This window comes from Lycorma delicatula, chromosome 9 (genome assembly GCF_047948215.1).
Source record: "Lycorma delicatula isolate Av1 chromosome 9, ASM4794821v1, whole genome shotgun sequence".
NCBI classification, from domain to species: Eukaryota; Metazoa; Arthropoda; class Insecta; order Hemiptera; family Fulgoridae; genus Lycorma; species Lycorma delicatula.
Window position 1 is genome coordinate 80,461,056 of NC_134463.1, and position 24,189 is coordinate 80,485,244.

Consider the following 24,189-nt stretch of genomic DNA (forward strand, 5'->3'; position numbering starts at 1 on the left):
ATTTTCCAAAGCCCACTGTTAGATTATCTGGATAAAATTACTAATCTAATATTAAATTTACTACTCACAAGTTTTGAAAAAAACTATTCAAGAGATCGGGGACCTGTCCATGCACGAGACCTTTAAGGGAACGGAATATTAAATGATATCTGGCTATATATTAAAACTAGAAACCTTTATTTCTATTAATAATTTATGATGTTTAAAAAGAAAAAAAAAAATTATTTTTATCTTTGCCGTTAATTATTACTTTCTTGTACGAAGTAAAAGAAGTATTGTGATCGCGAAAAATTTCGTTTTTCAAATTTTAACGGAAATATCCATTTTTTGACTAGTTTCGGCGTGACGTCTATCTTGCATAACTCAAAAATTATTAGCCGTAGGATGTTGAAATTTTGGATTTAGGACTGTTGTAACATCTAGTTGTGTGCCTATCCTTTTGATTGCAATCGACTGAACCAAAGTGTCCAAAAAAAAGCCCAAATTAAACAAAAAAATTGGATTTTTTCTAAACTGCAATTAATAAGCTCTAAATGAGATATTTTCAACGGTATATCATAAGTGGTACTTATTTTCATTGGTTTCAGAGTTATAGTCAAACGAAACTTTTATTTAATGAAATATTTGGATCTTACAAGGGGAAGGCACATCCGGTTCGGATCCCACTTCATATATATATATATTATTTTTTTATTTACATATATTGACTTATTAATAATTATTCACCTCTGATTTTAAACAGGTTTTGCAATAAATAATTTAACAAAAAAAAAAAATCAGAAGTTATTTAGTGAAATAAAATTTTATTTACTTTTCATTTAAATCCAAAGCTTTTTACAGAGGTTAATAATATATGAAGTCGAAGTCGGATTCCAACCGATGTGTTCATGGTTACGAATATGACACGTTCTCGCTTACACCACATAACTAGTTGAGCGACGTGAAACAAAATTTAATATATAAACTAATAAAAAAAATACTGATACGGACACCACAAAAAAAATGTGATGCAATCTGGTGTCCTCCACAACGTAATTGTGTAACTGTCTACTTTATTAAAGAATTGGAGGATCGTATCTCACTTTCAAATGAAATAAGTTTAAATGAAATGCAGGAAAAAAATGTGTATAATTTAATAGACGTACAAGGAAGTCATGTAGTGTCCACGTTAAGATTTTTTATTTTATTTTGTGAACTAAATGTATGGCCACCCAGATAGCCAGACATACCCCCCCCCCCTCTGAACTTCTTCTTCTTCTGGGGGTTATGTCAAAAAGACAATATTAGACAAAGTAGCAAACACCCAGAAGCTGTGTGAGAGTGATTGGAATGCCGTTTCAACTATATCACACTAGAAATGCTTTAACGAACATGGCAAGAAATCGCCTATAGGCTGCATATTCTTCGTCTGACAAGTGGGGCAAATGTGGAAGTGATGTGATTTTTTGCTATAACTTGAAAGGATAGGCTTTAATTTTTGTTACATGTCGATACGTACAATATTTTGGGAGATATAATTAAATAAAAATAGGGCATTTCAAACGGGACACCTACTACCATTTAGTAACAGCGGATTGTTCCGGGCTAAGTATTTATTGAGTTGAAAGAAAAGCCGGCCACTAACCGAATAGAACATTTATTTATATCGGTTTCAATGTTAAGTGAAACGAACCGTACATACGCTTGTTTATTCGCACTTTATATTAATCTCGTATCAACAATAATCAGTTCTGCGTACTTTTTCTTCTCACTATTAATTTAATAAGGAAAAATAATCCCCCCCAACGATTGTGTAACTGGAAATAAGGGCTTATTTAAGACTAAAATTTTATTTAATCTCTAACTAGCTATTTTTCGACATTTACAAGATAATTTAAGATTAACAACCGATCTGAAAATTAATGATAATTTTGTAATTCTATATTAATTACAACTTTACGTAAATAAAAAAAAAAAAAAAAATATATATATATACATAAATTTTATTTATATTTATTAAACATTTTTTAATATATCTACGTATGTAATAATGGATTAGACTACAACAAGTTTACTTTAATACCACTGGAAGAAAAATAACAAGATATGAAAACAAGTTAATGTAATAAATCATTTAAAATAGACTATAACATAAAACGTAGGCCTACAGCAACGGACAACGAGATAAATAAGAAAAAGATAAGATGGACCTAATATGGAATTAAATTAATTCAGTTTCAGTAAACGGCAATTATGACTACTAAAATACAATCTTATAATAATGAAATTGAAACATAGTAATTTAATATAAAACAATTACATCGACTTCTATTTAACACAACAAAAAAATACAGTACAATTTTTACAACGGAATCAAAACGAGAAAAAAGCGTTCGAACAAGTTAATTGAAAATTCATTATTCAACAAGTAAATGCAGCTGTTATGCCCTAAGATAAAATTAAGTCAAAGAAAAAAAAGAGAAAACGATAAGAAAGAGAAATAAGGCAAGAATAATTCTGTAACCGTTACAACAAATTAAAACTATTTATACATACAGTGTACACATTTAAATACCAAATATAGGGGTGGTAACGATAGTAGAACAAACATTAAGGTTACACGACCGGCAATATATAATTAATATTCATCTGACATAAACAGTCGCGCCCCTGAACCTAATTTATTAGAACAAACCTGTAAAAAGACTTCACTACAGATTTGCAACGACCGAAATAATATGCCTTCTACAACTCTAGTACAAATATGTATATTTTATTTTTTCCCCGCTGTAAATTTTATATACCTTTTTATTCGTAAGCTCGTAAAGCGTTTTAAAAGACTATTATATAAAAATTATGAAAGAAATATTAAACTGTAACTTAACACGTAAAATTAGATAACAACTTTCCAAATAACCGCAAAAGAGATTACGCACAAATAGTTGTCACGATTTCTCAGTAGGTGGCAGTAGTAGCAAAGATGGCTCCGAGACAACACGAGAAGGTATACATAGAAGGTGTCATAACACTAATGTCCATAACGATTGTTCAGCGCCAGTTTCGAGCAGAATTTAGAAAGGTCCACTTATATACACCAGTACCGTAAATGATTTCGGAATGAAAGCTAATAGGTATCCCTCTCGGCCGGTATGTAAACAACCAAGTAAAAAGACTGTGAATTATATTAGACAATCCAAAATTTACGCCTATGCGCGTAGCCTTACCAATCCACTACAAAAGCAATTTGGCATCTGGAAACAGTTTGACGAATTATTCGAGAATGAAGGATAAATCCTATGAGTCTCGGCCGATTCCGGGTCTCAGTATTGATGAAAAAGAAATGCGTCTTCATACTTCCACTAAAAAAGTGGAGAAATTTTAGGTTCAATGGTTTCGCAGAATCTGTGAACTTTAGAATTGAAATAATGTTTTATTTGATTGTGGGATATGTATTTTTCACAACGAGCCAATTTGGGGGGATCGAAAATAATCTTCAAGTAATTATTCGACCTGTAACCCAGCGGGTTGGTCTAGTGGTGAACGCGTCTTCCTAAATCAGCTGATTTGGAAGTCGAGAGTTCCAGCGTTCAACTCCAAGTAAAGGTAGTTATTTTATAACGGATTTGAACTACTAGATCGTAGATACCGGTGTTCTTTAGTGGTTGGGTTTCAATTAACCACACATCTCAGGAACGGTCGAACTGAGACAGTATAAGACTACATTTCATTTACACTCATACACATCATTCTCAACCATCCTTTGAAGTATTATCTGAAAGATAATTACCGGTGGCTAAGCAGGAAAAGAAAGAAAAGTTATTCAAAGTGTGCGAGACAGAACAGATGAATATTTTTTGAACTGCTTTAAAAGGTCAAGAAAATTTATGACCCGCATCTCTTTGCGGTATACGCTGTCATAGGATGATAACATACTATTAAAATACAACAGCTTATTGAACGCAGTGATGTTTAAATCAAACAACAAGAAAACACCAGAAGTTTTGATGAGTTGTGTTAATCGTGATGCCCGTCCTGACCACCGGATTTTAAACTTTCCGATCTTCCTGAATGCTGTACTTCCTGGTGATCTCACGCAACTTCGAAACTACTCCTATGACACATTGACTCGCTATGATAATCTCATACGCGAATAAAACGCAATCGTTTAAACATCTGCCCCATCTCCAAAGATGAGAGACTGATCATCATCAGTGTCTGGTTTTATAATTTAAAATTGTTTTTTTATTCGTTAACGGCAATTACTTAAAACGCTTAAAAAAGTTATAATTAACTGTGTAAGGAAAGAACAATAAAATTTTAAAATCTTTTACAATTTAATTAGATTTTAATTTTGCAATTTGTAGGCTTTAACAAAACAACGTAAATAAAATATCGAGCGAATTCATTCCTTTGAGGTTTGGTACTTGTTTCATTAATTAGTTTACATATTTCCAAATACGCAAAATAATTTCGGGAATATTCCTAAAACCTTGCGTACGTTCCCCGGTGGCTTTAGCATCCTAAGATGCCATTAATTTTAGTATATATTTGCGCTATTTAATGCTTAATCATTTAACAGTAATATACTCTCCACCACTCTTCATTAAAAATACTCCCCAGGAATTTTGAAAGGGTTGAAGGTTAACTGGAAAGAGCCGTAAATCATTCCGCTGGGTTGAATTGGTTACCTCATTTGTGTGAACATGATATAGAGACGAATAAGTCTCCTCTCTTACACTGTCCGCAAAATATTTCTAGATCGTCCAATCATATTACCTTATTACTACTGTTTATTTAGGGTTGTGTTCTTGCGAGCTTTGGCTAGATGTTTGCCTTCTTTGTTAACATTGAGGTAAGTTTTATTAAGTATACGTGCAAAGCTGGATGGGGACGCCTCTCTGTTTACAAAATTGTTTTGGGGGCAGTTTTTAATTTAATCGCTGTACAAGTTTAAATTGGAGCTAAGGAGCTTATGTATAATTATAAATACCGAAATAAAAGTACAATTAATAATTACTGTATTGTCAGTCAAAAACCGGGAGGGTAAACGTCTTAAAATGGCTAATCTAATAATAAATCATTAATGAAAAAATATAAAATATTATTTTAATAGCGCTATTTTAATGTAAAAAAATGTATAATAAAATACATATAACAAAACAAATATTCATAATCAAACACATACTTATCCGGTACAACAGATAAAATAACAAAGCTGAAGAAAATTTATTTGTCACGATATACAAATTCCATTAATACCGACAACTACGTCATTCTTTATATCAATATCGATACACAATATCCATAAAACCTGAACCGGTATATAATAAATAACTACAAATAAAATAAAGAAACATACACGACATAGGCACGCGAATGTATCTGTTATAAATGAACTCGTTTAAGAAAGGAAGAAAAACACCATAAAGATACAAGAATGAATGTAAAAATATAGCAATAATGAGAAGTTGTTGAACTATACGTTACGATAAAGCCTTGCGTGCATTTATTTTTAAAAATGAAGCACTCTTTTTTTTATACTCTCATGTAGTGACGTTTAATAAAGGCTTATCTCTCTATATGGACACTCCATAACTATAGTAAAAATAATAAAAATCAAGACTGTTTTAGATATACCAAACAGTACAGGACAATTTTCTAAAATTTAGTCGATAAAAAGATTCCTTCGTCATTGTTTAATTGGTAAAACATTTTTTGCAAACGTAAAACAAAAATGAAAAAAGCACTCTCACTAGAAAACGAGGAGAGTAGTCCTCGTACCATAAGTTGTGCAAAAACTACGTAAATCTCCACCGAGTTCATCCGATAATATCCGAAAGTCAACACAAACTGTGACGGGAATGAAATGTTTTGGCTCTTCGTTACCCTACTCACCGATCAGCTACGGAAGGGGGCAAAGATAAATAACGTAAGTGACGTTACTTGATAGCACCCCACTTTTCTCGAGTCAACCCTTTATTTCTGCTTCTCCACACGATACTTCATTAGGGAGGCTCCTACTTAAAGGTTCAAAAAGAAAAGAATTCTCTTTTCTTAGTTCCTCAGTGGCTGAGCACTTTTAGTATTGATTATGCGAACTGTCAAACCACCGATGAGTTTTACAACTTTTATCTTGAGTACCGACCTGCTATGTCGTGTACCGTTTAGTTATTTTGCTGTACTATGAACAGTCTTTTTCACCGATATAAGAACTATCTGTCTGTCATACAAAGTAGTTTACTTGGTTCATGATGCTGTAACAACGAACAGCCACGGTTTTCAAGAGATGCCAAGACCAGATGAAATTTACGTTTAAGAAAAAACTCCGATTGATTCAGCATGGATGGCTCCTAGTTCAAGACTAGTGTTAACTATACAAATTTCTAGCAAACAATTTTGGTTTTCCATTACATCTTTGCAAAGATAGAGTTATACTATAGCCGAGATATCTTGGAGCAACGATAGCATCGATTATTTTGTAAATTTTTCCACAGAGAGAATGCGAGACATCCTGAATCCCGTAGGAGAAGACACTCTCCATGTGGCAGTTTCGGTTGCCACGCCACCCCATCCTTACCTAACCCTTTTGGGCTTTACCGGAAATCATCTTCAGAATCCCGACAAAAGGCATCTCTCAGCGTCGCATACGAATATGCGTCTGCTTTCTGTAGTAAACCAACACACACATTTCTTATCATTAGTAATTATCATACTATCATTAATCAGAATTTTCAATCATTGAAGTCATTATTATAAATTGATTAACTGGGGATGCAATAAATAAGATAAATACCTCGTGTTCCATAAATAAGCGCGTGACGAAAATTTGAAGTGAAAGAATTATTAATCGGCTTATTATTTAGCTTTTTTTTTATAGATACCGTCGTTATTTGCTATGTTGAATGAAGAATCGTCATATGTCTACCGACATTTCCGAAGTATGAGAACTGGCAACAACGCTTTCAGATTAAATATCAAAAGTGGTTTTTATAACATACTCGACTATAGTCTCATGTTATTATATTTGACGATGATTTGAGGTTTAATTCGATTCATAATATCGGTAAAAATTAAATTAATTAACACTTTTTTTTTGTTGGTATGTGCAGTATGATTTAAGTACTGAATTTCAATAGAATTTGGACTATAATTAAACCCCCACTTTCCGAACACTTTCAAATATATTTCAAATAAATTAAACCTCCACGACAAACACAATTTTATTTTTGGTTTTACTACGATCTTAATTTTTTTTCATTGTTCCCGAAAAATTCGACGATTTGAATCGACTTTTTTCCGGTTTTTACTGTGACCATTTTTATAATTCTTATATTTGCTAAATACTGTATTTTTTTTACAAATTTAATCTATAAAAAAATAATTCACTTCAGGTACATCAAATATTTTAATTTTACAACTTTCTTCCTCATCTAATATAAGTATGCTAAAACTTAACTATTGGTTCGTATCTAAATCTATTCTCGCTTAATTATACATTCACTAGATACATGAAAGCGATTTTAATAGCACGCGTAATTTGATTAATATAATTTGTTTTAAAAACAACTGAATATCATTACTAGTTTGAATATTTCATACCGTAATACGATTATTTAAATCGCATGCACAGCACGATTAAATCCATTAATTGGACAAGATTCCAGAAAATTGTTGTAATTTTATATGATTTTTGTTTTACATTAACGATACGTAAATTTTTGGCGCAAAATTTTATCCATTAAATTAAAGTTAATAATTAAAATATACCCGACCAAAGGTTTCATTAAATAGTGAAATTAATTAAGAATTACTGGCAGAGGAACTGTAAGGAAATTTAAAGGTAGAAGAAAAAAATATATAAATAAAAGAAGAAATATATAGATGTAAAAATAAAACAAGAAATAAAGAGAAAAGAAAAGTTAAGCTATTATTATTATTATTTTTAAATTATTTATTTAACAAAAGAGATAACTTATCAAAATAATTTATAGGTCACACACATTCTGTTAAAGTAGTATGAAGAATTTATCTTACCGTATGAGGTGCCGCAGAGCTTTTCGGTTTCGATGCAGCAACGTACGCTAAATATTGAATAACTTTTTTAGTATTTTCAGTCTTACCAGCTCCGGATTCACCAGTACATAAAATACTTTGATCTTCACGATCTGAAAGAGAAAAAAATATAGCGGTAAACAAAAGTAGATAAACCAGTTAAACTGAATGTTTAAATCGAGTTAAGTAACTGTTTTCCTTTGTAAGGGTTCTGAATGTACGTGATGAATTAATTTTACAGGGCACACCTTACTTATGTTATTACTATTATTAATGTATTACCACAGCATCAAAGCAACATTTTTCAAATTTAAAAATAAATGAAAAAAACACTACTAAATTATTAATTTACGCCTTAATTTGATGTTGATGCTGCTTGGATTGTATAAAAACCGCAAAGAAATATTTCAGTTCAGACACTCAAGATATAATATTATCATTAAACACACCGTCTAGGGTGACCACAACATTAACCTTATAGGACGGTACTTCGCTGTCATTCTAGTTGAAACAAATTCAGTTTACAGAAACTTTTTCTCAAGACAAGACAAATTCTATAGAGAGTATCAGGCAGGAGGTGCTACTTTACCCGATAAATCCTTTAGTTTCCTGTTTGTATCCGGGCATCGAATAAGGAAAAAAGAATCCGTACATAGACAGGAGACGACCTTATCGAACCACACCGATATCTAAGCAAGCAGAAACCAAGTTCTCCAAAGACCGATTCTGTAGAAACCGAAATGGGTGTATGGTGATCAAGGGACGATGATGTAACCAGACCTAAATCATCTAGAAATCATGATCTAGACAAAAATAAAATAACCCAATCCAAAGGAGTGCTCAGGGCCGCTCCAGGCAGTGAGTATTCATTTAATCCACAATTCTTTGGACATCGGGATATTTTTATCCGTGGGAGCGGCACACACAATTTTGCGTACATCGGCTTAATTATGCACTTGTGACGTTTACAGTAGGTAGACCTATTAAAGTTAACCCACCGGGTTGTTCTAGTGATGAACGCGTCTTCCCAAATCAGCTGATTTGGAAGTCGAGAGTTCCAGCGTTCAAGTCCTAGTAAAGCCAGATATTTTTACACGGATTTGAATACTAGATCGTGGATACCGGTGTTCTTTGGTGGTTGGGTTTCAATTAACCACACATCTCAGGAATGGTCGAACTGAGAATGTACAAGACTACACTTCATTTACACTCATTACATATCATCCTCATTCATCCTCTGAAGAATTATCTTAACGGTAGTTACCGGAGGCTAAACAGGAAAAGAGAGACCTATTAAAGTTACCGTAGGCAAAACTACATTATAAATGGAGCATTATTGTAAGCGTATATGAAATTCCTTGTTTTCCTTTTGGAAGGCAAAAAAACGCTTTCGTGTTATCGTCCGCCGGAACAAAAAAACTAAAATAAAAAAAACAAACTTACAACTAATAACAAAGATAAAATATCACCAAAAGGTTACTTAAAACTAATTTCATAGTCGAAATCTTAAAAAAAAAAAAAACAGAATTTAACAAGTTCGGGAGTGGTGTAAAGGGCCCCTTATCGGATAACAGAAAGATAAAGTGCAAAAAACCCTAACAATTATAAGAAAAAAAATACACTAAAAAAATATTCCGACACCAAAATAAAATATATACAGGAATAAACAAAAATAGAATAAAAAATGATTGACATAAAAAAAACAATATTAATTTTATGAAAAAAATTAATACATCGTAGAAATATAAACTGTCTAAAACTTCTTTATCACTGTCCGGGATTCGGCGAATGTTTCTGGGCAATTTAAATTAACAAGGTAAGGCCGCATAACATATACAATCTTTCTTTTTCCTGTTTAGCCTCCGGTAATTAACGTTCAGATAATACTTCAGAGGATGAATGAGGATGATATGTACGAGTGTAAATGAAGTGTAGTCTTGTATAGTCTCAGTTCGACCATTCCTGAGATGTGTGGTTAACTGCAACCCAACCACCAAAGAACACCGGTATCCACGATCTCGTATTCAAATCGGTATAAAAATAACACACTTTACTAGGACTTGAACGCTGGAACTCTCGAGTTTCAAATCAGTTGATTTGAACATATGTAATCTACAAGGGTGTGGTGCACAGTCAAGTGCAGTCCCATCGAACACATAGTGATGCGTTTTCTGCTGACATCAGATACTCGTGAATGGCTGTGGATGTCCTACTTTCAATCGGCAAAGGACCACTTCCTCCCGGCGAATTTTTCTATATGACGAATCCCATGACAAAACAGTGTCTTTGATGTGTTGGAGTTTATTATCCACTGTAGCAGTCCAGTCACCTTGCCATTTTGCTCGAAGAACGTGTTTTACACAATTAATAAAGTCGGAAATAGTAACAAGAGTGGTGAAGGTCGGTGTAATATATGGGTCTTTAGCTGCAAAATCTGCTGGTTCGTTAACCGGAATTCTCACATGGCTAGGGACCCAGCAAAAACTCACTTGTATTATAATGCAGCAACTGCTAATCACTAATCTATAATGCAGCAATTGCATTATAGATTTCTATGACGGTAGGATATCTATAATAAAAAAATCTTCTAATGCTTGGAATGCACTACTACGCGAGTCGCTAAAAATAAACCTATGACGGTATTTTGGGGTAATGATATTCAAAGCTTTATTGATAGCGTATAGTTCAGCAGTAGAGACACTTGTCGTACTAGGTAGACCACACACATATATAGGTTCTGTCATTAACAACAAATGCGCATCCAACGGTATCATTCTGTTTCTATCTATCCGTGTATACTACTACGTCTGGGTTTATCTTTGGACAGAAATTGGTAAAACGTTAGCTAAAAGACAAAAGGAGCTGTTGATTTTTTATTGTGTACGGTAAGGCCAAAATTAAAATTAATAGGGTTGATTCGCCACGCAAGATATTTGAACGGGGGGGGGGGGTGGATAAATAGATGCGATAAAATTAAAAAGGTGTAGTAAGCGTCGAGTACTAACACCCATACGTGCTGCATATCACGCGGTTCTCATATCTTTGTAAATGAGGATTTGCAAAGACTGCTTTAAAAATCGGGTGAGAAATGATGTAAGGAAACAGCCCTAACAAAAAAAACCCACTTGTGGCAAAAGCAAATCAACTTCGCTAAGACATAAATTGTAAACTAAAGAGATAATGATTTGGAGGATATGGATAATAAAAAAAAATGGAAGTTGCTAAGTAAGAACGTAATCCTTTCTAACTTAGTAAACTGAGAGAAGTTAGAGACGAAATCCTTCAACCAAATCTAGTTTTAGCTCTTTAGGGGAAAACATGAGCATAGTCTAAGAAAAACGCAGAAGGTTATGTCTTTGAAAACCCTAATAGTAAAAGCTGTTAAAAGGTTGTTGAGGAGATCAGAACTCACAAATGGCAAACTAAAATGAAGCTAAATAGCTCCATATTCCAAAAGTTTCTTTTTTTTTGGAAAACCTCTCTTTCTGTTGTTTCAACTGTGATTGTTCTTAATCTCAATTTTTCTTCCCTGAGCATACTTTCCTAATCATTATTTTCCTAATATGACGGTACTTTTCCCCTAAAATATCTTTCGCTGAAGCCATTATACGTAAGCATGTACATCAAATACGGTCTTTTTTCATCAGTAGATGGCAGAAACTTCCTGAAACACTCTGTGATTAAATATATTTTTTTTATTTGAATAAGTGAATAATTGAAAATTACATTTTGAAATTATTTCCGCTAATTATTCGTTATTTATGCAAATAACATTCACGGTATATCATCGAATAAATTACATAAAACCTGACGTCAATATTTGATTTAAATGTTAAGACAAAATGAAAGGCAAATAATAATAACAAACTCCGTGGAAGACAGGAATAAACCAACAGTAAAAAAGAAAAAGAAAATTTACATAATAATAAAAAAAAAAATGAAGCTTTTATCACAAACTGTATTAGAAGTTTTATTTGTATAATACATCATTTTTACGCTGATAAAGCAAAATAAAAAGAAGAAACTCCCTAAACACATCCTTCATAATAGTAAAATACATCTAACCTTAATCTAAAAACATAAATGGATGACAAATGTGTAATGATAACCAACTACAGGATGTACATTATTTTTACTTTACCCGTCATCAATATTAACTATTAGACATGCCATGCTTTATAAAAGACGTTATATAACTTTTTATCGCTTGTTAAAAAAAAATAAATAAATAAAAACGAATTAAAATTTATGAATCCAGATTACCACGAATACTAAGAAGCCTCTTTATATTCTTTTAAACTATTTATCAAAAAGAAACGTTAAAATGTTTCATCGGGAAAAAAATCATTTAAGAATTCTAACAAACGATACTTTGTTCCATAAAAAAAATATCGTAACGTAGACAGATAAAAGTAATGACACCAAGTTAAACCTAGACAATAATACATAAATCTCGTAACGAAGCTGAATCACCCGACGAGATTCCTGCAGGTACAAAACAGAGTTAAAAGGGAATAAGTTCATAAAAAATAAGTTTCAGTGAGATCAAATGAATTTTTTAATTATTGATAGAAAACCTAGCGATAATTGAAAAAAGTTGTTTTTTTTTTTTTAAATTAACAGGTTTACAAAAAAAAACAATAAATAGGAAATATGATTATTCAAAGCAAACTCTGAAATACGGGAACGTTATTTTTAATTAAAAATTTCATTATTATTTTTTAAATTTCCGCGTAAAAATATTTTAAATATAAAATTTAACAGTACAATATTAACCAAATAAAGGATTTTTTCAACCAATTGTCACTGCAGACCAGTAATTTTATGTTTAAAAATTTCTTACTTAAAATTATTTGCAAAAAATACTACGGAACCACTACAAAAACTTCCACTATAATAAAATAAATACATTAAAAAACAATTAAAATCGTCACAATTGGTAAAAAATAAATCTTCAATATATCAACAAAACTGAAATGAGAACCTCTGCTTTAGTTAACTCGATTAAAATTGATCAACTACTCATTTAAAAACTGTTTCCATTAGAGGGAGACTGAAAGTTTGACAACTTCCAAGTTTATCAAAATCATGTTAGTTTAAAAATTCCACTTTTCTCAGTATATGGTTATGGTAAATATATATAATTAGAGACACCTCCAATTTTTATATTTGTAATACAAATTATTCATTCCAAAAATAATGAATATTACGTTTGTTCAGTGCTGAAAGAAATTTTTAATAATTTCAATTGTGACGAATAACCTAGGTCCTAAATAAGTTATATTCAAAATTTCATGAAAATCAGAGTCGAGTACCAATTGTATACACATAGCATAGTTACAAAAATAAAGTTTTACCTAGAATAGTAGGATAGATTTCTGCTGGTTCAACTGGGAAATGAAATATGTTGTTTTTTTATTCTAATTTTTTCGTTGAAATATTTTAGCTTAGTTGTACCAGGGTTTTTTTCTTCGAATGATGCTATAAAGCAGGGTTTCCACCAAAATTTAAGATTTATTTTTCTTGACTTTTACTAACCATTTTTGTAAACATTCCCTGACTTTATTGTGTTATGCTACTGCCGTTTACTCTGCAAAATATATAAAATTTTTTTGCAGTCTTCACAATCCCCAAAGCTGCCGAACTCACACCTTTTTTTATTAGTTATTAATACTGTTTATTTTTTTTAATCATTTTTTTTAACAATATACATTTAAAATTAGGCTATTTTTTATGATAAATTATTTCAGTAAATTACAATGCCACGTATAAAAAACAATATTTAATAAGTTTCTTGCATAAAAATGAACATCGCGGTAACTACAAGTAACACGGACTGAGACTGCAACGAATACATAGACGTTTATTAATACGAGTAATATCAGCATTCCGCATGTCGTCGTATGACACAGTGTGTATATTAGCCTCAACGTCGCCTATAGACGACTTATTGGTGCAAGAACGGGCAAATAGGTTCAACGGTCTGAGTAAGCTAGAGGCTCTACAAGTTACTCGGGCAGCCTGGAACTCTAGATGGAGGTCAGGTAAAGTGTCAGAGTGGACCAGGTAACTGATCCCAGACTCAGAACCACGGTGTGATAGAAGACACGGTGAAGTGAACTTTTGGCTTTCGCAAATTTTTACTGGCCGTGAAAATTTTCAATCTTTTCTTTACAGAACTGTAAGACGAGATACTCTGAGATCCATGTTCTGCCCGTCGGAGGATACGGGCGAACATACGCTTTTACACTGTCCAGAATGGGCATCTGAGAGACGTTAATCTGGCATTGATGGGGCTCAGGCCTAAGGACGTAATCACATATATGTTGGACTCTTGAGTTTGACTTTGAGTTCAACTGGAGAAGTGTGGATAAGGTTGTATTCACAGTTCTTGATGGGAAGGAAATTAAGGGTAGAATAAGAGGTTATTAGATAAGAGTGTGGTGGACAGCCCCACCCGTGAGGGCCGGCATGACGAGGTGTGCCGGTTTCGATGATCGGGTGGGGACTCGGAGAAAAGTAGGAGAGGGAATTGAAAAGATCGAGACCAGCCGTCTGATTTGGGAACAACGTGGTCGGGTTCGGTTACCCCCTTCTGGGGATTTGAGGCGGGCGCAAAAGATCCAACCGGGCGGGGCCCGAATGCCGTGCCGGATTTACACCCGGTGGGTGGGGAGGCTCCCTTTGAATTTAACGGCACTCTACTGCGGGGCCGAGTAAAACTATCTTTAAAAATAATTGGCTTGCACCTAAGATCGCTTAAAAAAATTTCACAGAAACTAGCCTTCATTATTTTGCAAAGTAAACAAAAAACGATGCTTAATAACTTGATTTGGATAAAAATGCTAAGAAACACAGATTTCAATTTAACAAAGAATAAACGTATAATCACAACTTACAGGAAAACTAAAATCACTGTGACCAAAAGTAATACAGGTAAGAAAACTACAACAGAATACCTTATTTTGTACAGAAAACAAAGTTATTAACATTTACTCGAAAAATATTTTGTCATTATTATTCTAACACCAAAAAATAAAAATAATATTACGAGATCTCATTACATATGTACGTATAAAATACAAGGAGACTTTTCTTCAATATCTTTAGGTTTCTAATGGTTTTCACTTAAAAGTCTAATTTTGGCGGCTATCTGTTCTTCTTCTGCAAGGTTGTAACTCTCTAACTTTTTCCTTTTTTCTTCCATTTTTTTAATTTCTGCTTGCATTTTCCTTTTCAGGGCTCGATTCTGTTCTTCTTGAGAATTTTTTTCTACTAGACATTCGTCATATCTATCATCTTCTAGAGCTTCTCACTGCAGTGAGTATTAAAAACCTTTCGTCGATAAATTATCTCTTCGTGAAAATTGTGCACAAAAAGAGATTTGTTACTGGAAAAGCCACCTCTGAAAATGCAATTCTCTGAAATGTTTTTCTTGACCGAATTAATATTTTTTGCCTATGGGAACCATGTAAATCAAAGAAACTCGATAATTATTCAATTATGATCACCAGCAATTTTTATTTGCTCATTACCAGATAATGTTAGAGACAGACTAAAATGATAAAATACATACTGTTTTGTAAACAAAGGAGCATATAATTTCTTCATGTAACAACTGAACCTATGCTGTAACCATTTTTTTCCTTACCTCACCAACCAAAGCTTGTCTAGATGACAGAATCTCATGTCAGATAATTAAATGACAAACCTGGTATATAACAAACATAGGTAATACTAGTCAATATGAACACCATTGATAATATTTTACAATGTACCGCTTTATCAGGATATCAATCACTGGTCACAGAGTCCATTGGTATGGGTGGCAATCCACTTTTATGGGAAACGTTCTGGTTATTATCTGTAAATCTAATAGAGGAAACACTGTGGCTTTAAATAACAGCTAACTGGAATCATTGGATAAGAAGCCATTTGAGCAATGTATTCATACACCTATAAGTAAGATTTTAATTTTCGTCCAGCAGCAAAGTTACACGAATACAATAAATGTAAAACCATTCTCATTTAATAGAAAATTATATATACAGAATTACCACTAACATTATTTAATAAGATTAATGAATAATATAAACTGGTATTACTGTTTTCTATGGTGAATTCTATTCCAGGGTAATTCTAATAACTGTGTCATCTTTTCTAATAATACAACCTACTTTAATCTAGTAATTACAAAAAAGGAACTAAAAGAACCGACATATGCTGATCATTTTAGGGAATCCAGTGTTAAGTACTTCAGATATTTTGCTTAAACAACCCAAAAGAGGCACGAGTCCCAGATCAGTAACAGGCAGTTCTCTAGGTTGACACATCAAAGAGGACACCTCTTCAGCGTATCACTGAAGGCGACACGCTGAAGGTCATGGTACTCTCACCATGGACAGGCATAATCAAAATGAGGAAGATGTAAAGAGAAAAGTGTTGAATGGTGAAAAAGGTCATCTACAACTGGAGAACTGCAGTAAAAAACTAGCAATTCCATTCAAAAGATAGATCAAAGCTTCCTTTCTACCTAAAGTGTAACGTGTAATGTGTTTTATGCAATTACCATCCTACCTGAAATGTCTTGGAAGAAAAGGGACATTTTTATCCAATCTAAGCGATATATTTCGGATCAAAAACTTTGTAATGATTATAAATCTTATATGGTAACAAAAATACTTCTCCAGAAATTAACAAGCTTTATGAGAACAGAACAGGTAGCAAAGAGAATAACAATGTTATAAACCTTGGCATTATAGCCCAAAGAACAGTAACATCTATCAGCCAGAATTATAATGAAAATTAATTACTACCAGCCTTTGGGTACAAAAACATTATATGAAAAAACTGAAGAGTGTACAATAAACATAAATAAATATTATGTCTTTGTTTCATTATGAAAATTAAGATAACGTATAGAAAATATGAATAAATAAGGTTTTCCTTTTTTCATACAATTAAAGAAGACTGTTAAAATTTAAAAAAAAAATTGAATACAATAAAGAATGAAGGAGACAAAGGAAATTTCATGAATAGAAAAGAATTATATTTCAATGGAAAAGAGAAAAGTGCACATAGTTTTAGTGTTGAAGATAATGTGAAGAAAGACTAACAGAGGAAAGCCCGGCCAAGAATTGTTCACAAATTCTATAGCTACAAGGCATATAAAACTTAAGCAAGTATATAAAGTATAAAAACCAGATAAAGCTTTCTACGTAATAATAAAGTTTTATGGTATATTCTTGCAAATTTATTATATCTGGATTGAAAGAATTGCACGCATGTGCACAAAAAGTGAGAGTGTTAAGAGTTGCATATAAACAATCCGATCACATTTTTCTTTAAAGTTAATCTTAGCACTTAAAATACAGTATACATGATTAACTCTTATTTAATTCTTACAAAAAGCTTTTGATATAAATCATAAACACTACTGATGAGGGGTATTACATGGAGATCTATGAATAACGATTTAATAGCACTTTTCTTTTTATATTCTCTACCTCGTAAACATAATATGTACATAATATATATCTTATACGTAACAACTCACTTCTAAAAATAAAGTGACCAATTTCTAGTAAGTGCATCAATTTTCAATTGCCAGGAAAAATGAGAAACAAGATTTCCTTCTGTCATCTTCACAGAGCTAATGTGTACTGTTCCACATTAGTATGTCCAAGTGCATGAAAACGCAGTGACAATTAGAATAATACAAGTAAAATTTGTGTAATCAAGAAAGTGACTGGCCGTATAATATGCTACATCATTACTCTTAGAGAAAACAATCCTGTCTTATAAAGTTTAATGTAAAATTTTAAAGTGAGTAAATATCGAAACAAATAATCCTACTCTTTTATAACAAATTCTCTCATAAATACTTCAATCGGCTGCCACTGAATCCCTACTCAAGCAGAGAAAAATAACAAACTTTTCATTTCCTTTTAGAAACACACAACACAAAATAACTGACAAAACTTATTAGTGCAATGTTTTAAATAATTACAATATACTCAATTAACCGACCAAGTTAGTCTACTGTAAAACTCATCATCGCAAAATAAGCTGATTTACAAAGTCGAAAGTTCTAAAGTTCAAGTCCTTGTAAAGGCAGCTGTTTTATATGGATTTGAATACTAGACTATGGATGCTGGTGTTCTTTGGTGGTTGGGTATGAATTAACCATATTATCTCATTACTGGTCGACCTGAATCTGTTCAGGACTACATGTTTACCACTACATTTGCAGCTGTAGGCCTGGAGTGCCAATAGCAGTAATTGCATTTGCCTATACACACACGCGCGCTCACATCCCAGATCTGACACCACAAAATGGATAAAATACTAAGAAAGATTTAATCTGAACTTCCTTAATGTTTATGTGATATAAAAACAAATTATATCAGATACGACTCAATTTAATACTGTATGTAAAAATGTGTACTTGTTATTGCTATTGCAAGCAGTATGCGAATTCAATCTAACTGCTATATATTTTTGAAGCGAGAAACAAAATTTGGAGGGAAGAACTACGATACATTCCCTTATCTACGAGGTGCTACCCAAAAGTTCGGGGAATTTGAATTTCGCGCGCGAACCATTGCTGGTACGACCTGCTGCCGCTAGATGTGGTTAACAATACTCTTTGTGAATCAGTGTTCCAACAGCTGTGACGGTGAGAGGCTGCATTGTTGATTTTCGTGCGGTTGTGTAACGTTGTGTTTTACTGCTTCGGCGAAGTTCTAAATGGTAGATTTTAAAGAGCAAAGAACCTGAATCAAATTTTGCTTCATGCTTAAAAAAACCGGTGCAGAAACCCATCGCATGCTTGTGGAAGCATTTGGTGACAATGCTATTAGTAAAGGTAAAACTTTTTTGTGGTACAAACGACTCAAAGATAGACGAACTACAGTCGATGACGATGACCGTTCAGGAAGACCATCAACAAGCGCAACACCGGAAAACATCGCGAAAGTGCGAGAAGCTATTGTTGGAAATCGTACAAACGTCATCTGGGTCCGTGCAACGCATCTTGTCGGACAATTTGAACATGAGACGCATTGCTGCAAAATTCGTACCGAGTCTGTTGAACAGCGACCAGAAACAAAATCGCGTAGCTGTGTGTGTAGTGAATTGAAAAATTTAGCAAGAGATGACCCTAACTTCATCTCTAACATCATAACCGGTGATGAGACATGGGTGTACGGGTATGACCCTGAAACTAAGCAGCAGGTGTCGCAGTGGAAGTCGCCAAGTTCATCATGGCCAAAAAAAGCATGCCTAGTTCGCAGCAACGTGAAGTCCATGATGTGTTTTTTCGACATCAAAGGCATTATCCGTAAGGAATTTGTTCCTCTTAGTCAAACTGTCAATGGGATGTTCTATTGTGAAGTTTTGAAGCGGTTACGTGAAAGCATTAGGCGCAAACGTTCAGATCTGTGGGGTAACAACAGCTGGGTTCTACACCATGACAACGCGCTCGCGCACACATCGCTAGCCGTTCGGAATTTCTTGGCTTCCAAAAATACGGTAGTGATTCCCCACCCAACCTATTCGTCTGACCTTGCTCCGTGCGACTTTTTTCTCTTTCCGAAAATAAAATTTCAATTGAAAGGCCGTCGTTTTAACACAATCGAGGAGATTCAGGAAAAAACGCAGAGCGTGCTTCGAACACTTACACCTGCAGACTTCCAGAGATGCATGGAATCATGGGAAAAACGCTGGGATCACTGTATCAATGCCCAAGGGAATTACTTTGAAGGAGACAGTGGAAATTATAAGTTATGGTAAGCTATTTTATTTTTATGGTAAAATTCCCCGAACTTTTGGGTAGCACCTCGTATATAAATAAAAAAAGTTAGGTTCTCATGTTTAATTTAGTTTGGTGTGCTCTTCTTTCATCATAAGAATAATTAGGTAATGAAAGAAATAGAATAATGTTATAAAAGAATGTTAGAAAAAATTATTTACATAAAAAGTGAATCTTTGTAATTTGAACATAAAATTAAAAATCTGCATTAATTAAAAAAAATTGTAATTTTTATAAATTAAAAAATGCTAAACCAAATTCTAATGTAAATTTTACAAACCATTACACTTCATTAATTCATTTCAGCATATATGCTAATAATTAACAGATAATCATACTTTTATTTTATAACATTTTCTATTCTAAATCTTTGTCAAAATTAAATAGAATTCAAAGTGGAATTATTAAAAAAGTTTTTGGGAAGAAACCAATAAAGTCTCTTAATAGGTTGTTACTTTTCAGATTCAAATATGTAATTTTAAAAACAAGGAAGTATGTTAATAATAGAATTACTATTAACATTTTAGGAAAGCTAACTATAAAATGGGCAAGAGAGATTTTGAAATAATTAAAGTAAAATTTAAAAAAAAATTACATATATAAAAAAAGAAGATCAAGATGAACTTGTAGAATAATACTACCTTTCTTTGTATATTATGGTGGATGATGACAAAATCATGATTAAGATTATCAATCATTGAAGAAACTGTCAATGAAGTACAGTAAAAGGAAGAGGAAGAGATGAAAATCAATAAAAAGAAGAGAGCGTAGATAAAGAAAATGGCAAACAAACTTTCATAATCAATTTTGAATACATTGAAAATATTGAATGATTACAGATAGCAGATAAGAATGGAGTGGCACCAATAAAAAATTAGTTGAATGTTTGAGTTTTCCAAATTGATTTATTTTTCTTTACATGTAAACCTATTACATTTAATCAATATGCGATATCATTAATTTAAACATTGCTTCTATGATATCAGTATTGGTTGTAAGATTAAGAAACTGAAATTTATTGCAAATTTCATAGTGTATCTGTAGGAATCTCATATGTGATTGTAGGTTTTTATATTCTAATATCAATGCTTAAATGACCATTTTAAAAAATATAATTTTATAGAATGTTCAAGGATAATTCACCTTAAAGATATTAAAGAACATTTTTTAGTACATTTAACTAAAATCAATATTTCTTATATATCACTTAGTTTTTTGAACGAGTGTGTTTTCAATTGCACAGCGTTTAATTTCTGATAGTAAACTCTCTTTGTGCTGCATCTCATGAGTAATTCATTATGTTTACAAAATTAACAGATTGACTTTAAATGACCAGTTTTAACAAAACTTGAACTTGCCTTATATTGAACCAATAAATGATAATTTGCTTATTAAATAATTCACACTAACTTAGCTGTAAAGGAAAAAAAGAAAAAAACAACGTGTGTAGACACTGGTTGTGCAAAGTGAAAAAAAATCAGTTATCGCAAGTTCTGTTCTGAACCACAATTAATTCCTCACAAAATAACCGTTCCAAAAAAACAATATGAGGTTTTTTTAAATTCTAAATTTCTTTTCAATAAATACCATTTTTTTTGTTACTGTCTTTCACCATAGTCCTTTCATGCACATAAGTTTAGTTACAACCAATGCATTCATAATTATTTTCATGATCTTTACTTATGAATTATAATGACAATCAAAACGGGTTTTTAAAATCATAGACTTACAGAATGATAATATTTAAAATTATTATCTTTTTCTTCCACTGACTTTGGTACTGATCTGTTGTTAAACTGCCATTTAATGACCCAGTAATCAACACTGAAATAATCTGAAAAGTGATTGACCGGTTTTCATTGATTTCATTATTGCATTTCCATTTATGACCTGCAATCGTTGATTTTTTTTTTTTTTTTAATACACAAATTCAAATGAAAATATATATACGAGGGATATTTTTAAATTGCAGACTGATGGCAAATTTCTCTCCTTACGGTTGACGAACCTGTGCCGTTCATGGCCACGCTACTAGTGATGAACACACTACATTGTTGTTTGTTAAGTCATCGTGTTGTAGCATCTTTGATTACGTACGAGTTATTACGTTATAAAATGAATAGGAAAATTGATGTCGCCATCAAAACATTAAACCATCAAAACGTTTTTTACACCATCAAAACGTTAAACCGGCTGAAATTCATAGGCAGTTGGTTTCTGTGTACGATGATAGTGTAATGAAACGTTCAAAAATAATGTGAAAGGTTTAGAAATAACAGAATTAATGTGCACGATGAAGAACGCTCGGAGAGGCCCTGGATAATCACAGAGGCTTGTTAAAACGAGTCAATGATGAAATCAGAAAAGATAGTCGTTCAACGATTTCCGACCTGGCCCTGAAACACGGATTTCGTATTACGCGCCAGAGAAATAACGGCAGTCAAGTGAATGGCGTCATCCTCAATCAACCAGACTAAAAAAAAAGGTCTAGCCACAGCCATTTAGACACAAACTGATGGCCGCAGTCTTTTGGGATCGGTTTGGCATACTGCTAATCAATTTCATCCCACGTGAATCGTGGGACTATACATGCAGAAGCCTACTGCGAAACTGAAATGGCGCGCCAATCAAAATCGGTGACGTGAGCGACTGACCGACGGCGTCGTCCTGCTGTACGACAATGCATGTCCACATGTTGCAGATCCGACACGTGATTTACTGAGAAAATTTGGATGGGAAATATACGATCACCCACCATGTTGTCCGGACTTACCTCCTTCAGATTACCACTTGTTTGGGAAACTGAAATAATTTTTGGGTGGTAAACAATTCGCGGATGACGATGAACTTAAAAATATTGTTAATTAGTGGCTAAATGGACTGGCGGCAGAAGAATACGACGAGGGTATATTGAAGCTGGTGTATCGCTACAATAAATGTCTTAATTCATGTGGCGATTATATAGAGAAGTAGTATAAGGTATGTAGTTTAAGAGAAATAAGAAATATTTCTTAAGTTTTCAGAATAATTTTTTTTACAATGAAACTGTCTTTACTTAAGAGATAACATCTCGTACATAAATCGTAAAGTTTTTTTAATAAAGACTTCTAACACCTTTTTTTTTACAAATAGTTTTAATTAAAAAAGAAGAATTTTTAAAATAGATTAAAAATTTGATGCCGCTGCTAGTAAATTTTCATTATTAATTTTGTTGACTAATTGATTAAAAACATTCTGCAGCAGTTATGATAAAAATTTTGAGAGCAAATGAAATGAAAACAAAGCTTAGTAGAGGTACACAGAAAATTATGGTCGAATGTATTTGTAATAATGAATACATAAGTATAAAAAACAAAAAGTTTGAATAAAATAGACCGGCATATTAAAAAAAACTAACAACAAAGTTGTTATATTGCTGGCATTGGTTATTCATTCTTATGTAGTGGAAAAAAAATAGAAAAAAATTCAAAAAATAAAAAATATTTTAACTTTTTTCTGTTCCCATCCCCTAAAATCATCTCCGAAGAAAAATTTCTAGATTTGTCTACATTTACTATGTTAAATGGAGAAAACTAAAAAAAATTTCAACTGAAAAGTAAACCATCAGTAAAAAATCGCATTAATTTCTTTTTTGGGGGTGGGGTGAATTATGTTATTCAACTTTTAATAATTAAATTTAATTATTATTAATTTTAATTTTACAAAATTAATTTAATAAAAAATTAATTGAATGATTTTTTTTAAAAACTACAAAAATCAATATTTTTTAACTTTAAGCAGCTCTCTCATCCCCAAAGTACTTTGTTTGGGCCACTTGCACTAAAATGAAAGAAGAAAAGCACGGAGTTTTGACAGAAGTTAGTTTTAAACATTCTATTTTACAGACTTCTAAATATAATCCATAATTGTATGTTCATCGGAATAAAATATTAATTTCTTTTATAAGTCACCAACATCTTCTGTTTCGGCTTTGTCAGCTATATGTGAACAGAACTTTAAATATTGAAAATTGTTTTTTAGTAATGAACTGTAGGCTGTTGCTCTCCACAGGTTATTGCTGTACACACTTACCACATAGATTAATTTAGATGAATAACAACTTCCCAGTAAAATAAAATTTTCATAAAACATGATACAAGATAACTATAAAACTTATGGGTAAGTTATATTTCTTGTTTTGTCACCTGTTAGTGTCAAAATATTTGATTGTTTAGATTTCCAGTTCTGAAAAACCCTACATATAAATTGACCGTGGGATAACATTCTAAATGGAGATCCACTCCAACATGATTGAAAGTTTGGCTTTTCGACTTGTTAATAATGGCAAATGAAACTGATGAATTGTA

General features: G+C 32.4%; 1 protein-coding gene across 3 annotated transcripts in view; it reads right to left on the minus strand.

The window, feature by feature from the left end:
• The window catches only part of zip (myosin heavy chain 10), a 253,994-nt gene that overhangs the window by 120,727 nt on the left and 109,078 nt on the right, over positions 1 to 24,189 (minus strand). For all 3 annotated transcript variants that reach the window (XM_075374571.1, XM_075374570.1, XM_075374569.1), the window contains exon 3: positions 8,014 to 8,144. In XM_075374571.1, the coding sequence (XP_075230686.1) occupies positions 8,014 to 8,144 (131 nt within the window). The remainder of the gene's footprint in view (positions 1 to 8,013; positions 8,145 to 24,189) is intronic.